At 39.1% G+C, this 12687-nt stretch overlaps 3 protein-coding genes across 3 annotated transcripts; 1 reads left to right on the top strand and 2 right to left on the bottom strand.

Annotated features, from left to right (window-relative positions):
* Positions 1-65: 65 nt before the first annotated feature.
* Positions 66-5383, bottom strand: LOC141606063 (calmodulin-binding receptor-like cytoplasmic kinase 3). The gene is made up of 7 exons (XM_074425055.1): positions 5205-5383; positions 3580-4079; positions 2955-3277; positions 1763-1922; positions 1596-1685; positions 1083-1381; positions 66-574 (listed from the first exon to the last, which is right to left on the bottom strand). The coding sequence occupies exons 2-7, from the start codon at positions 3887-3889 to the stop codon at positions 368-370; spliced, it is 1389 nt and encodes a 462-aa protein (XP_074281156.1). The 5' UTR covers positions 3890-4079; positions 5205-5383; the 3' UTR covers positions 66-367.
* A 1401-nt stretch (positions 5384-6784) lies between these two features.
* On the bottom strand, positions 6785-9559 carry LOC141608369 (uncharacterized). Its single transcript, XM_074427731.1, has one exon. It carries the CDS (start codon positions 9557-9559, stop codon positions 6785-6787), a length of 2775 nt encoding a protein of 924 aa, XP_074283832.1.
* Positions 9560-11108: 1549 nt separating this feature from the next.
* LOC141608368 (uncharacterized) lies at positions 11109-11825 on the top strand. The gene has a single exon (XM_074427730.1). It carries the CDS (start codon positions 11109-11111, stop codon positions 11823-11825), a length of 717 nt encoding a protein of 238 aa, XP_074283831.1.
* The last annotated feature ends 862 nt before the right edge of the window (positions 11826-12687 follow it).

Raw genomic sequence — 12687 nt, 5'->3', positions numbered from 1 at the left:
TTTATTTCCTACTGTATAATTATGCTTACATGGACATTCCACCGTAAATCAACAGAGTAACAATCTGAATAAAAAGCATAGAGAAAAATATGCAAACCATATGATCTGATTGATACATTATTCAACACAAGCAATGCAATTGATTGTCAAACAAAACAAAATAAATCTAGGTTGATGGTTTTCTAAAAACACCACTACCAGAGCTACATTATGCTCTATTAAGAAGCAAATTTGGATTTTGGATTTTTTTTTTTTCCCCGGGGGATAAGTATACAATGTACAGTGAATTTCACCAAGGCGGAGTTAAGTTAACCCCAATCATGAAGCGTAGATGCAGTATGGTAGGTTTAGCAGGAAGAAATTTGGTCTATGCATGTCTTGAGCTCTGATACTCCAGCCTTATCGCCCACAACTGCTCCCCGACTGTTTTCATGTCTGGTCGATCTCCTCGTACAGGTGCCGCACATTGAAACACCAGACAAAATATCTTCTTTAGTAATTCCCCATCTACTGATTGTCTCATCAATGGATCAAGAAGTTTCAGGACATTGCCTTCATTGTAGCTATTGACGGCCTGCACCAATATCATTCAAACATGCTATAAAATGCAAATTATAACTCAGTTGCATCTCATCAAACACAAAAACTCATGTAAGGCGGGCTTACATAAGTAATTCTGTAAAAATGCGTGTATTTTAATATTTGACCTAAATATACTGTGGAAATATACTTTATAAGTATATGGGCATGGATATCTGTAATGGATGCATTTACAACCATACCGCCTTACAAGAACAATTGGTCAAAACTCACAAGGGTCATACAAAGGATTAATTTACTGAAGTAAAAAAATGGACATTTCCTTTATGTATGAACTGACAGTTGAAATGTTAGGACAGTCATTCATTTTCTGTTGCATTATGTTTCCAACCTATGAGTAATCAGCATGCAATAACCCAATGTAAAATCCAATAACAGCAAGAAACAAAAAGTGTCATCTTGCACAGTGTATTTTCAGAACGACTTAACAGTCATCGAAGTTTAAAGGCACAGTGCTTCAAAGTGTAGGATAAGAAGGTTACCCATCTGATAGTTACTCTCTCAGGAACAGGTCTTTTGGGTTCCACAGGACGACGTCCGCTCAAAATCTCTAAAAGCAAAATCCCAAAAGAGTAGACATCGCTTTTAGGGGTGAGTTGATAAGTCTTCATGTACTCAGGATCAAGATATCCAACTGTCCCTTTCACTTTGGTTGAAATATGAGTTTGATCACCATCAACCGGACCAACTCTTGCAAATCCAAAATCAGCTACTTTGGCCTTGTAATTATCGGTCAGAAGAATGTTGGATGACTTCACATCACGATGGATGATTTGCTTCTCTATTGTCAATTTATCAATAATTTTTTTATAAATTAGAACGCTGAGAGTCCAAAGAGAACTAATCAACACGTACAATCAATAGGTCATCTTCTGAATACGTCAGACAAACACAACCATTTCAATATGATAGGTGCCTTATAGTATTATTATTATTATTATTATTATTATTATTATGTGCTTTGGGATGTTTTCATTTAGACCAGATTACTTTACCTGCATACAAATGAAGATAAGTTAAGCCATGTGCAACGTCTATGGCAATCTCGAGGCGCTGACCAAAATCCAAAATCTTGTCTCTCATCCCTGTCATAGTAAGACCGAAATATCAGCATTTCATAATGGGAAAGATTGGGTCAATTTCTGTGCCGAGTAAGTCTTACCATCCAAATGTTCTCTCAGGGTACCATTTGGAACATATTCAGTAACGATAAGTCGTTCGTTTCCTTTATCAACATATCCTATCAGTTTCACCAGGCTGCGGTGTTCAATTTTTGATAGGATCTCAATTTCACAGTTGAATTCAGCAGAATCGAAATTTTCCTGTCATTAAGTAGAAGAAAAGAATGGTCTATGGGTAAAAATAGAATTTTCAAAACTGTATACACATTACAATATATCTAGATACTAATACAATAACACATTACCCCAATGCCTCAAAGGCTCCCGCAATTGAGGGGTAAAGGAGGTTAGCAACCTTACCCTTGTCCAACACGGACAAGCTATTTCAGGATGACTCATAATAAAATTGCTGAAATTATATTGAATGTAACTTCACAATAAAAAGAGGCAAGATAAGTTAGCTAGTTAAGTAGTTATTCTACTTTATTCCATCATAGTCCAAAACCAAAGAATAGCGAGTCTTTGGCTTTATTGGAAACAATGGAACTTTACCCAGACACTGCTACACTCCTCAAATCCTCAAAGTACCTCCAAGTATACGAGATTTTAGGTTTTAAACCCTAAGTTTCCAAAAGGAACAATTACTCCCTCCGCCCCGGTCAATTGTTGTACTTTTGTTTTGGCACAAAGACCAAGGAAAGAGGAATGAGCCAATTACTAAATGACGAGTGGAACAAATTGAGTGTGAATGATCAAATTGTTTATCAAGTTCATTCTTAAAATAGAAAGGATAACAACTCACTGAGACACCCCAATATGGAAAAGGACAACAAATGACCGGGACAGAGGAGGTACATTTTATTTACTCCAATCCATTCCAAACTACCCACCAACTTTCTAAAGTCAAACTTGTAAAATATTGACCTTGCTTATATTTAATCAAATTCATACAATTTTAAGAAAAATAGATGCATTTACGTTTGTTTATATCGAGGTTTCGGAAAATTATAATTTCAACACAAAATATGGAGTAATATATAAATGGAGAAAAATGTGGTCAAATTGTCATCTCATAGAATGTGAAAAGTTAAAAGGTTAGTTTGGAATGGATTGAAGGGAGTACACATATGGAGTTTATCAATTATAAAGTTCTTGTTTTGTAAAACTCGCCAGAAACAAATATGGACTCAAGATACAGCTTAAGGTGAAGGTTTGTAGTGTGATCTTACTCACCCTTTTAGCTCGCTTCACAGCAATCCACGGACCATTTGGTAGCTGGGCCTTGTACACATTCCCAAAACCACCTTCACCTATCTTAAAGGTTGATGAGAAATTATGCGTGGCTTTTGCAATCTGACTGAAATTGAGATGAACTGACCCGAACCTATTGAGCTTTGGGGACATCGGATATCGAGGACTAGATGGAGGATGCCGAGATTGATTAGGACTGGGTGGAGGGTATCGCGATGGAGATGGACTAGGTGGTGCATGCCTCCATGGACTAGCTGTGACCTTTTCCGGATTTGAAATCATCTCGAAAGAGGAAGATGAATCCACTGTAGAAGAATTTATGTTGTCAGCAGTGCAGCTTAAACAATGTTAACTGGCCTTACATTGCTGGCTTCATATTACAATTGACAACTAGATAAATGTGTTCAAACTTATATCAGATGGTCGGTCGGTCTTACATGTGAGACCAACCCCATAAGGCTATAGGCAAATGACGAATACATACATCTAGGTTGATCATACATGTGAGACTGTCTCATAGAAGACTCGCTACGACGTTCTCGTCGTTTGGATTAGCAAACCATAAGCTAATGAGATTTCGACAAAGAGCAACCAGGTTATTACTTACTTAGTGTCAGATCCCTCTGAGAATCATTGACGTGAACATCCTTCTTCTTTGCTTGAAAGCAGGGACAAATTATCATACAACCCAAAAGGAGCACTCCAGGTATTGCCATGCCAACAATTCTCGGTGAATAAACATAGTGGTCACTGTTTCCTACTTTATCAAAGTGAGATTGCGGGAATTTGGCTTCTTCTTTGATTCCGTTAAGAAGTTTCCTTCCTGCCTCTAGTGCAAAGGCTCGCGGCCAGAACAGACACGGTGTTAAGCTTAACAAGCATATGAAAACTTTTGAGCCAAAATAGCAGCAATCCATCCTTGGAGACTGAAAGCAATTATCACAACCCTAATTCAAACCCTCATCTTTGGGAAACTAGAGATTTGTCAAAGACAGATATTCTCAAAAGCTCTGTACACTCATTGGGGTAACCAGCATGTAGCTTGTATCAAATACGTATTTCCCTTGGACGAAAAGAAACGGGCGGAATTGTTTGACACGATGAAAGCTGAAGATTAATATACAAAAATGTCCTTATGTCAGCATATAAAACAAGCTTCCAAGGGTAAACCGAACAGAACCTGACAATATTGACCCTATAAAGCAGATGAGATCTCATACTTGCTACTTTCTATATAAGAGTTGGATTCTTCGATATATGTACATATTGTACAACAAGGAACTCATACTCGAGATGACATAAATTACATCACAACACAATCAATTTATGCCAGATAGAGGCCACATTTTATGAGTAACGAATTGTCGTTACCAGCAAGTTATAGTTTAATTGTAACACCAAAATGCATACACTCCCAACGATTGTCTCGAATAAATTTCACCATCCAACAAAAGCTAATATATACATAGAACATACAGCACAGTTGAACTAGAAATACACATGCCTAGCATAAAATAAAGTAACAGGAAACACAAACAAAACTGAATCATTCCCCCAGTTTAGTTACAAACAAATACTCCACCGTAGGCAGAAAGTAGTTACTAGCAAAAACTTCGTAAGCTCAGTAGCACATAAAAACCCGTCTGAGAAACGACATCTTTGAAGTTCCAATCTCATCATTGAGCAAAGTTATGAACACCCAATAAGCTTAAAACAAACATATGAACATCCCAGATAGCTAAACAACGCAACCCACCAAAATTACTGGCGTTATCAACCGAAATACAGCAGAAAGAGCTGAAATTCCAGCACCAAAATCCATCATTCATGGAGACAACCCAATAATCTTCACAGTATATAACACATACATAAACCAAAGAACTAGGAATTAGGGTTCTAACAAGATAATTTATAACCACAAACTAAAATAGAAATATGAACTTTTTTGCACAGAATTTCAATCCAAATTAGGTAAAGAATAATAATAGTATTATTCTACAAGGACAGCATTATTGACCGAATTCAACAAAAGACCAAAAATTTCCAACTCAAAAATGTTCTAAATCATCAACTAAAACAAACCCAAATCAGCAAATGCTAAAAAAATCCACAAAAACACAAAAAACCCATCATTTTGCACTTAGGGTTCTAACAAATCAGGTAATTTATGACCAAAAAAAGCATAAAAATCAAAACTTTAATCAATCAATCAAGAGTTATACATCAACAAACCTTGGAAAAGGCAGGAAAAAGAGTAAAGTTAAATTGTTGGAATGATTTGGAAGGAGAAAAAATGAAGAAGAAAAGAGAAAATTGAAAAGTGGAAAGAGCTGGAAAATGAGGGTGTTGCTAATGTAACACAGAACAAGGTTTTGTTGACTAAACATATTTTATGCAGTCAAGTCACAAGTGGGATTTTGTTGACTGTTTTTTAATTTTGAGTTTTTTCCTATTGAAAATCAATTGAAATCAATAAAGTCTACTTCACGCAAATTTTTTGATTGGATTCGTCATTTTGGTGAATTCACACATAATAATCAAATAATCACATTAGATTTTTTCTAAGTTTATACATGTACAAGTTATTTTATCATTTTTTTTGGGAGTGTGACGAGTGAACTTGCAGCCGCTACCTTCAGCATGCATTGGGTAAATCATCCGATGATGACAGACTCGAAGTCTATAAGGCACGGACTCAGGCCAAGAATGTCCGGCGCGCACTAGGTAAACCACCCGAGGGTGACAGACTCGAAGTCTATAAGACATGGACTCAGGCTAAGAATGCTCCACAAGATTTTGCTCTTGGGAGGCTTGAACTTAGGTCTCCTGGAAATTTCACCCAAGTTTTAACCACTAGACTCCACCGAAATATATATAATTTTTTTTTGTTTTTGCAAAAGTGGTATGATTTTAAATTTATTGAGATTGTATTTTGAGAAGCTTTATGTAGAGTGCACTTGTCACGATTGGAGGGAAAGGAAGGTGGTGAGGGACGGGAAAGCATATGCGTCAAAGGGGAAGTAGTTTTTGATGATGAAAGGTGAAACTCTGAAAGAGCGTGATTCTACATGTAAAATGAGGAAATTTTACAGAAAAATAGTCGAGGAAGGGAGTTTCCCCCTCTTTTTTTTAAAAAAAAAAATACATATAATTGTGATAGTCTTTCTTGTTTATTGATTTTTTTTTGCGTGTAAATCGAATTGTCCATGATCGATAAAAAGCTCCTCTTCTATGCGGGTGCTTTTCATTGAGGTAAATGATTAGCCTAAATGTTTTCTTTAACATCATTTAGGAGAAATGAAACCACCGTTAACTTTATAATCAAGAATGAGATTAGATAAGCAAACGCTATAAAGCCTTTCGTCCTAACTAGGGGTGTTAACGTGCTGAGTTCGAGCTTGGCCTTGCTCGGCCTGTGCTCATAAAGTAAAACTCAAGCTCGAGTTGATCTCGAGCTTACCTGAGCTTGAAAAACTGTGCTCGTTATCAAGTTTGCGAGTTTTAATGCGAGCTCAAACCAAACTCGAGCTAAACTCGAACCTATGTATAATTGTTTTTTTTTTTTTTTGGCAGCCGTAAAGAAAGATATACCTAACTACGCATAGCCCCACACGCGAGGCCATGTGCCATAACATTATAGGACCTAGGAATATAACTAAAAGCTAAGCAATGAAAGGACACGAAAAGTTCCTGAATGTCCCCAATAACATCAACCACTTGATGATGCGGTCTCTCAAGTCCAGCTGGAAAGACACTAGAGAAAGGCAATCCGTAGAAACCTCCAAGTGATGATAGTTGTGATCAAGTGCCCATCAAAGAACCTCTCTAATCCCCAAACTTTCAGCCTGCAATGCGGACTCAACTAGCACTCGTTTCCTTCCAGAGAAAATAATCTCCCCAACAGACGATAACCCAACCCAACCAAGCCCCCCAGTAGCGACGTCTTTCCAACCGGCATCAACCATGATTCGCACATGGTCGCACAACATTAAAGAACCCACCACACAAACAGCTTTACTCTCCCACGACCACTGAAGCCATTCATCCTTCTGGGAGACGTCATTCCCATACCCCGGCACCATACACTCCTTCTCCTTATTCCTCCCCTTCAGAGCCTTATCCGCCGTATCAACAACATTTGACCATAATCTGAAGAACATTAGTGGGTGGAATGGTACTCCCTGAAAGAGAACCCTATTCCGGATACTCCAAATGCATGACACCATAGCCAAGAACCGTATGATTCTCGACTTTGCCTCATCCAAATTTCCCAAAAAGTAAATCCACTGAACCATCCATTTTTGAATACTTAAATGTACTCCATTCTCTACCCGAATTCCTAATTCCGACGAGGCCCATAGCCGTCGCGACACAGGACAGTCGCGAAAGAGATGCTCCATAGTTTCTAGCCCCTCAAAATCACAGAGATGACAACCTTTTCCACTCCCTAGGTTACGCCTTGCAAAATTAACTCCAGTCGAAAGTGAATCAGTAATGATTCTCCACACTAGGATTTTCCATACTTGTGGACCTGGTAGATGCCACAGTGTTTTTTTACAAAAGTGTCTTATTTCAGCATCAATCCTTGTTTTATCTTTAGTTGTTGCTCGTCGTTCCATGAACTCATTGAATAATACCCCATACCCACTCTTGACACTATAATCCCCGATACCAGTATGCAGCCAATAAAGCTTATCATCAACCCGTGATGCACAAATATGAATAGCAAGGATATGGTTTGCACTCTTCTCCGAAAACAGCGTCCTAATTAAAGGTTCGTTCCATGACATACCGGCAGCATCATTAGCCGGCAGCCGCAGATCCTTAATTCGCAGATTGTAAAGACCAACATGATCTAAATCAAGAACGCGCACATTAGGCTCCGGACAATCGCCATTAGTCCAACATGTTGTCCACACATTTAAATCCGAGTCCAAACCCGGTTTCCACCCTATATGTTTCCTAATAAAGTCTAACCCTTGTAGAACACTTCTGGCGCCCCATGAAAGGTTAGTCCCACTCCTCAGAGCTGTAACACCACCAAAAAACCGGCCACCCAATAATTTCTGCCGGAACACACGTATGAAGAAGGTATCCTGGTCAGAAATGATCCGCCAACCAAGCTTTCCTAACATTGCCATATTAACACATTCAATGTTTCTAATGCCAAGTCCTCCTTCACTTTTTGGTAAGCTCAAGAATTTGTTGCTGCACCAATGGATAGGTTTTCCCAATCTATTTCCGGCCCACCAAAAATGTGACAATAAAGAATTAACCTTATTAGTCACACTTACCGGTATTTTAAATACCGATAGAAAGTAATTCGAGATGTTCGATAGGACAAAATTAATTAGGGTAAGCCTTCCAGCTTGAGAAAGGAAGATTCCGTTCCAAGAAGAGATTCGCTTCATAACCATATCAATAATGCTTTTAAACAATTCCCTTTTCGAACCTAGGAATTCCGTGGGTAGACCAAGATACTTTCCAAGTCCTTTATTCCCGGCAATCTTGAGATTTTTAATGCTACGACGCGCACTTCCAAGAGTGGTACTTGGACTAAAGAGGATACCTGATTTATTTTCATTCATAACCTGGCCCGATGCTTGGCAATAGGCCTCTAGAATCTGTCTTAAGGTAGTTGACGAGTCACCTTGATCCTGAAGAAAGAAGATAGCATCATCCGCAAAGAATAAATGAGTCAAAGCGCTTTCTTCACGGCACAAGCAAATTTCTTTAAGCGACCCATCAAGCATAGCACGCTCCAATTTACACGATAAAGCTTCCATACAAAGCACAAAAAGATAAGGAGATAAAGGGTCTCCTTGTCTTAAGCCACATGTTGGATTAAAAAGCCTTAACGGTTTCCCATTAAAAAGAACCTGATATGAAACCGTCCTTACACAATTCATAATTAACCGCACTAAACGCTCAGGGAGCCCCACCTTAATCAAGACAGCTTGAAGAAAATCCCAATCCACCCGGTCATATGCTTTACTCATATCAGCTTTAAAAGCAAATCGACCATATTTTCCTTTCTTATGTGTGTTTATTTTATGAAGCGCCTCATGTGCCAGTAAAATATTGTCTGAAATCTGTCTTCCCGGCACAAAGGCATTTTGAAATTCTCCAACCAAGTATCGCATCACCTTACCCAAACGGTTTGCAATACATTTCGAGACAATTCTCATAAAGAAGTTACATAAGCTAATCGGACGATAGTCACCCACACCTTCCGGATTATCATTTTTTGGTACCAAAGTAATAAAAGTCCTATTAAGTTCCGTTAGCACCAAACCCGAATTAAGGACAGACAAGGCCGCCTTAGTAACATCTTTCTTAACAATGTACCAACACTTTTGAAAGAAAATTGCAGGAATTCCATCTGGACCAGGTGACTTTAAAGCTCCCATTTGGAAAACAGCGGTTCTAACTTCCTTAGCGGTGAATGGTCGATTCAGCATATCACCATCATCACTAGAAACAGATTTTGTGAAACTGTTTAGGAATTCATTTCGTACTCCAGTTCTGGTATCATTATCAATCTGTGACACAGGGTTATAAATGGCATGGAAAGACTCATGAAACATATTTTCTACTGTGCGGGGTTTGGAAATCGTAGGGGGGGCTTAGATCGTGACTTGAGAATCCAGGAGGCAATCATGAATCGTGTGGAGGGGGATGTTGAGTGGGCGAGAATGGATGATGATCAACGGGGTTATAACCAAACCTTTGACCCCCCACCTGGTGGGATTCCCATCATTTATCATTATCCTAATGAGGGCAACCAAGGGATGGAAGGGGATGGTGAGGGTGCTGGGGAAGATATGGGTCATCAGGCTAGTGATGAGGTGATTGTTGTTAGTTCTGATTCTGAGGTGGAAGTAGCTGAAGGAGTGGCGGAAGGAACTGGGGAGAGTGACTCCTACCCTAGTAGCTGGATGGTGTTTAGGGATCAGATGGGGGATGGGTCTGATGGGTCGTCTGTTTTCCACCACAGTTCTGCTATCAATTTGATTTCGACTTCAGAGGATGGGTCAGAGGTTAATGCTCCAAGAGTGTGCACTGAGTTATGTTTGACTGTGGGGGATTCTGGTCAGGGTGATATGGGGACTGGGGAGGCTGGTGAATCAGGGGCAATTGGTACTGTTGATCCGAGTTTAACTCCAGCTGCTATTGTTCGCAAGGAGAGGGAGATGCTTGTTGGGTCTTCCTCGCTGAAGCCACTTCATGAACTGTTGGTACAAAGTAATTCTGGTTCTTTTCATAAGAAAGAGGATAATAATTCTGGGAAGGGGAAGCTATTTGATTTTCTATCGTATGGTGTCCCGTCCTCAAAGATGATTGCAAGTATGGATGATGGCAAAGGGGTATCGAGTATTTCTGACAGTATGCTGGGTTTGGCTGACTGCTATTATATTTCTGGGTTTGCTGCTGAGAATAAGGATGTCCTTATTAATGCTAGAAAGAGGAAATGTTGTTTTGAAGTTTATGAGGGTTTAGTGCCTGGGGACGCTCTCAGGTCTGTTGAGAAGGCTAAGTGTTATCTTGCTCAGCTGTCAAAAAAGCAGTGTTTGGGGATGAAATCTGGGTTTGATCAGGAAAGGCTTGGTGAGGGGACTTTTAGAGTTGCAGTTACTGATATGGAAATTGAGCTCTCTTCTGATTCATCTGCTGGTGGCAAGGATGAAGGTTTTGCGGAGGTTGGACCATCACAACCTCCTTCTTTCCCATGATTGGATTGACTTGGAATTGTAGGGGTCTAAATAATACGATCGCCCCTACAATTCCTAAAGTTAGAGCGTTATTAAGTACTAAGTATTATGATTTTGTTTTTCTCATAGAGACCAAGTGTAATGATAGTAGTATTAATCCCTTGTTTAGGCCTTTTGGTTTTATAAATAATGTCGGAGTGGATGCTTGTGGTAGCTCGGGGGCCTTTGGGTGGGATGGCGTAGTGACGCTAAGTTTCGTCATATTTTGACTTGTAGTAACTTCATCGTTTTGTTGGTTGAAAAGTATAATGGTCTCTTATGGTATATTGTGCTTTTTTATGGTGCGCCATCTTATCAAGATCGACAATCGGTTTTAGAAGACTTAGAAGTTTGTATTAAGACATTAGATCATCCATTCTTAATTATGGGTGATTTTAATCAAGTAGAATTTGGATGTGATAAGTTGAGTATGAATACAAGGTCAATTGTTGGAGCTTATGACTTTAATTTATGGAGGATCTCTAATCAACTAGTTGATATACCATTCAAAGGTCCGCGCTTTACGTGGTGCAATAATAGGCAAGGACCAAAGAGGGTTTATGAGAGAATTGATCGTGCACTTGGATCGAAGGATTGGTTTTCTCTTTTTCCGAATACGGGTATTAAACATTATCCAATTCAACTTTTGGATCATGCTCCAATTGAGTTGGACCTTCATCTTACGCGTAATGTGAGTAAAAAACCGTATAAGCTTGACGCGCGGGTTTTCACATATGAGGAATGTATCTCCATCATTAGGGATGCATGGCGCTTCCAATTTTGGGGAACTCCGTCTTTTCAAGTTGCAAGGAAGTGTTCAAGGGTACGACAACATGTTAAAAGATGGGCACTTGATAAACGACTAGAATGGAAGCAAACTTGGGATAATTTCGATATTGAGTTGGAACGGGGAATGGATTTGGCAATTAGGGAAGGAGATGACTCTTTGTATACTAAAACGAATGAGAGGGTACGGGAATTTGCGAGAGCGGCAGCGGTATTTTGGAAACAACGGGCTAAATTGAAATGGATGGTGGAAGGTGATACGTGTACTAAATACTTCTTTAATTGGGTTAAAGGCCGGGCTGGAAGAAATTGTTGAATTTTCGTTTTTTTCTCCCTCGATATGTTCAATAACAAGGCTCGAAAATTTAATATACAAATATTGGAAAATCAATGAGACATTTTTTATATGTGTGATACAAATATATAATCATGACAAAATATTTTTATAAAATATGAGCAATATCTTATCTAATTACACAAGTTCGAGCTGCTCACAAATTTTTCGAGCCGAGCCAATGTTAGCTCAACTTGACTCGTTAAGCTCTCGAGCCGAGCCCGATTCGAGCTCACATGAGCCAAGCTAAGACCGAGCTTTGATCGAGCCGAGCTCGAGTTATTCGCAAGCTGTCTCGTCTCATTAACAACCCTAGTCCTAACCCAACGGATCGGCCAAAACACAACTTCACCGGAATTGGCCCATTTTAAAAAATGGCCCATTATTAAAAGAAGCCTAAAGAGAAGAGAGTGTAGTGTGACTTGTACTCCGTACGTGTTAATTGGGCCAACGAAATGAGTTATTATCTCTATCATTTGGCAATTCATTCGGTCCTATCTTATGTTTATTTAGCGAAAATTTTATTTACAACCTGAAAAAACACAAACTGTTTAATAAGGCGGTCTCATACCATGAGACCAGCCCATTAAATAGAAGCCCAAAAAAATCAAGTACATCCCAACAAAAAATACAAAGCTCCAACTATCTAAATTTCTGGATGGAGCCATGAACGGCTTCTCTTCAAACAGAAAATCACCTCCTCGTCTCCAATCAAAAATCAGCCGGTGATTCTACTCCACGCCGCTGCCGCTCCTCTCGGTCTACCCTAGCTAGTCATTTTAAGAGAGTGAGTCCTTAATATAAGACATTAAGTTTTCAAACTAATATAATCTTGAACTTGAAT

Source organism: Silene latifolia, chromosome 10 (assembly GCF_048544455.1).
Source record: "Silene latifolia isolate original U9 population chromosome 10, ASM4854445v1, whole genome shotgun sequence".
Taxonomy (NCBI): Eukaryota; Viridiplantae; Streptophyta; class Magnoliopsida; order Caryophyllales; family Caryophyllaceae; genus Silene; species Silene latifolia.
Note: the sequence above shows the minus strand (reverse complement) of the source record. Positions and strands in the feature narration are given on the sequence as shown.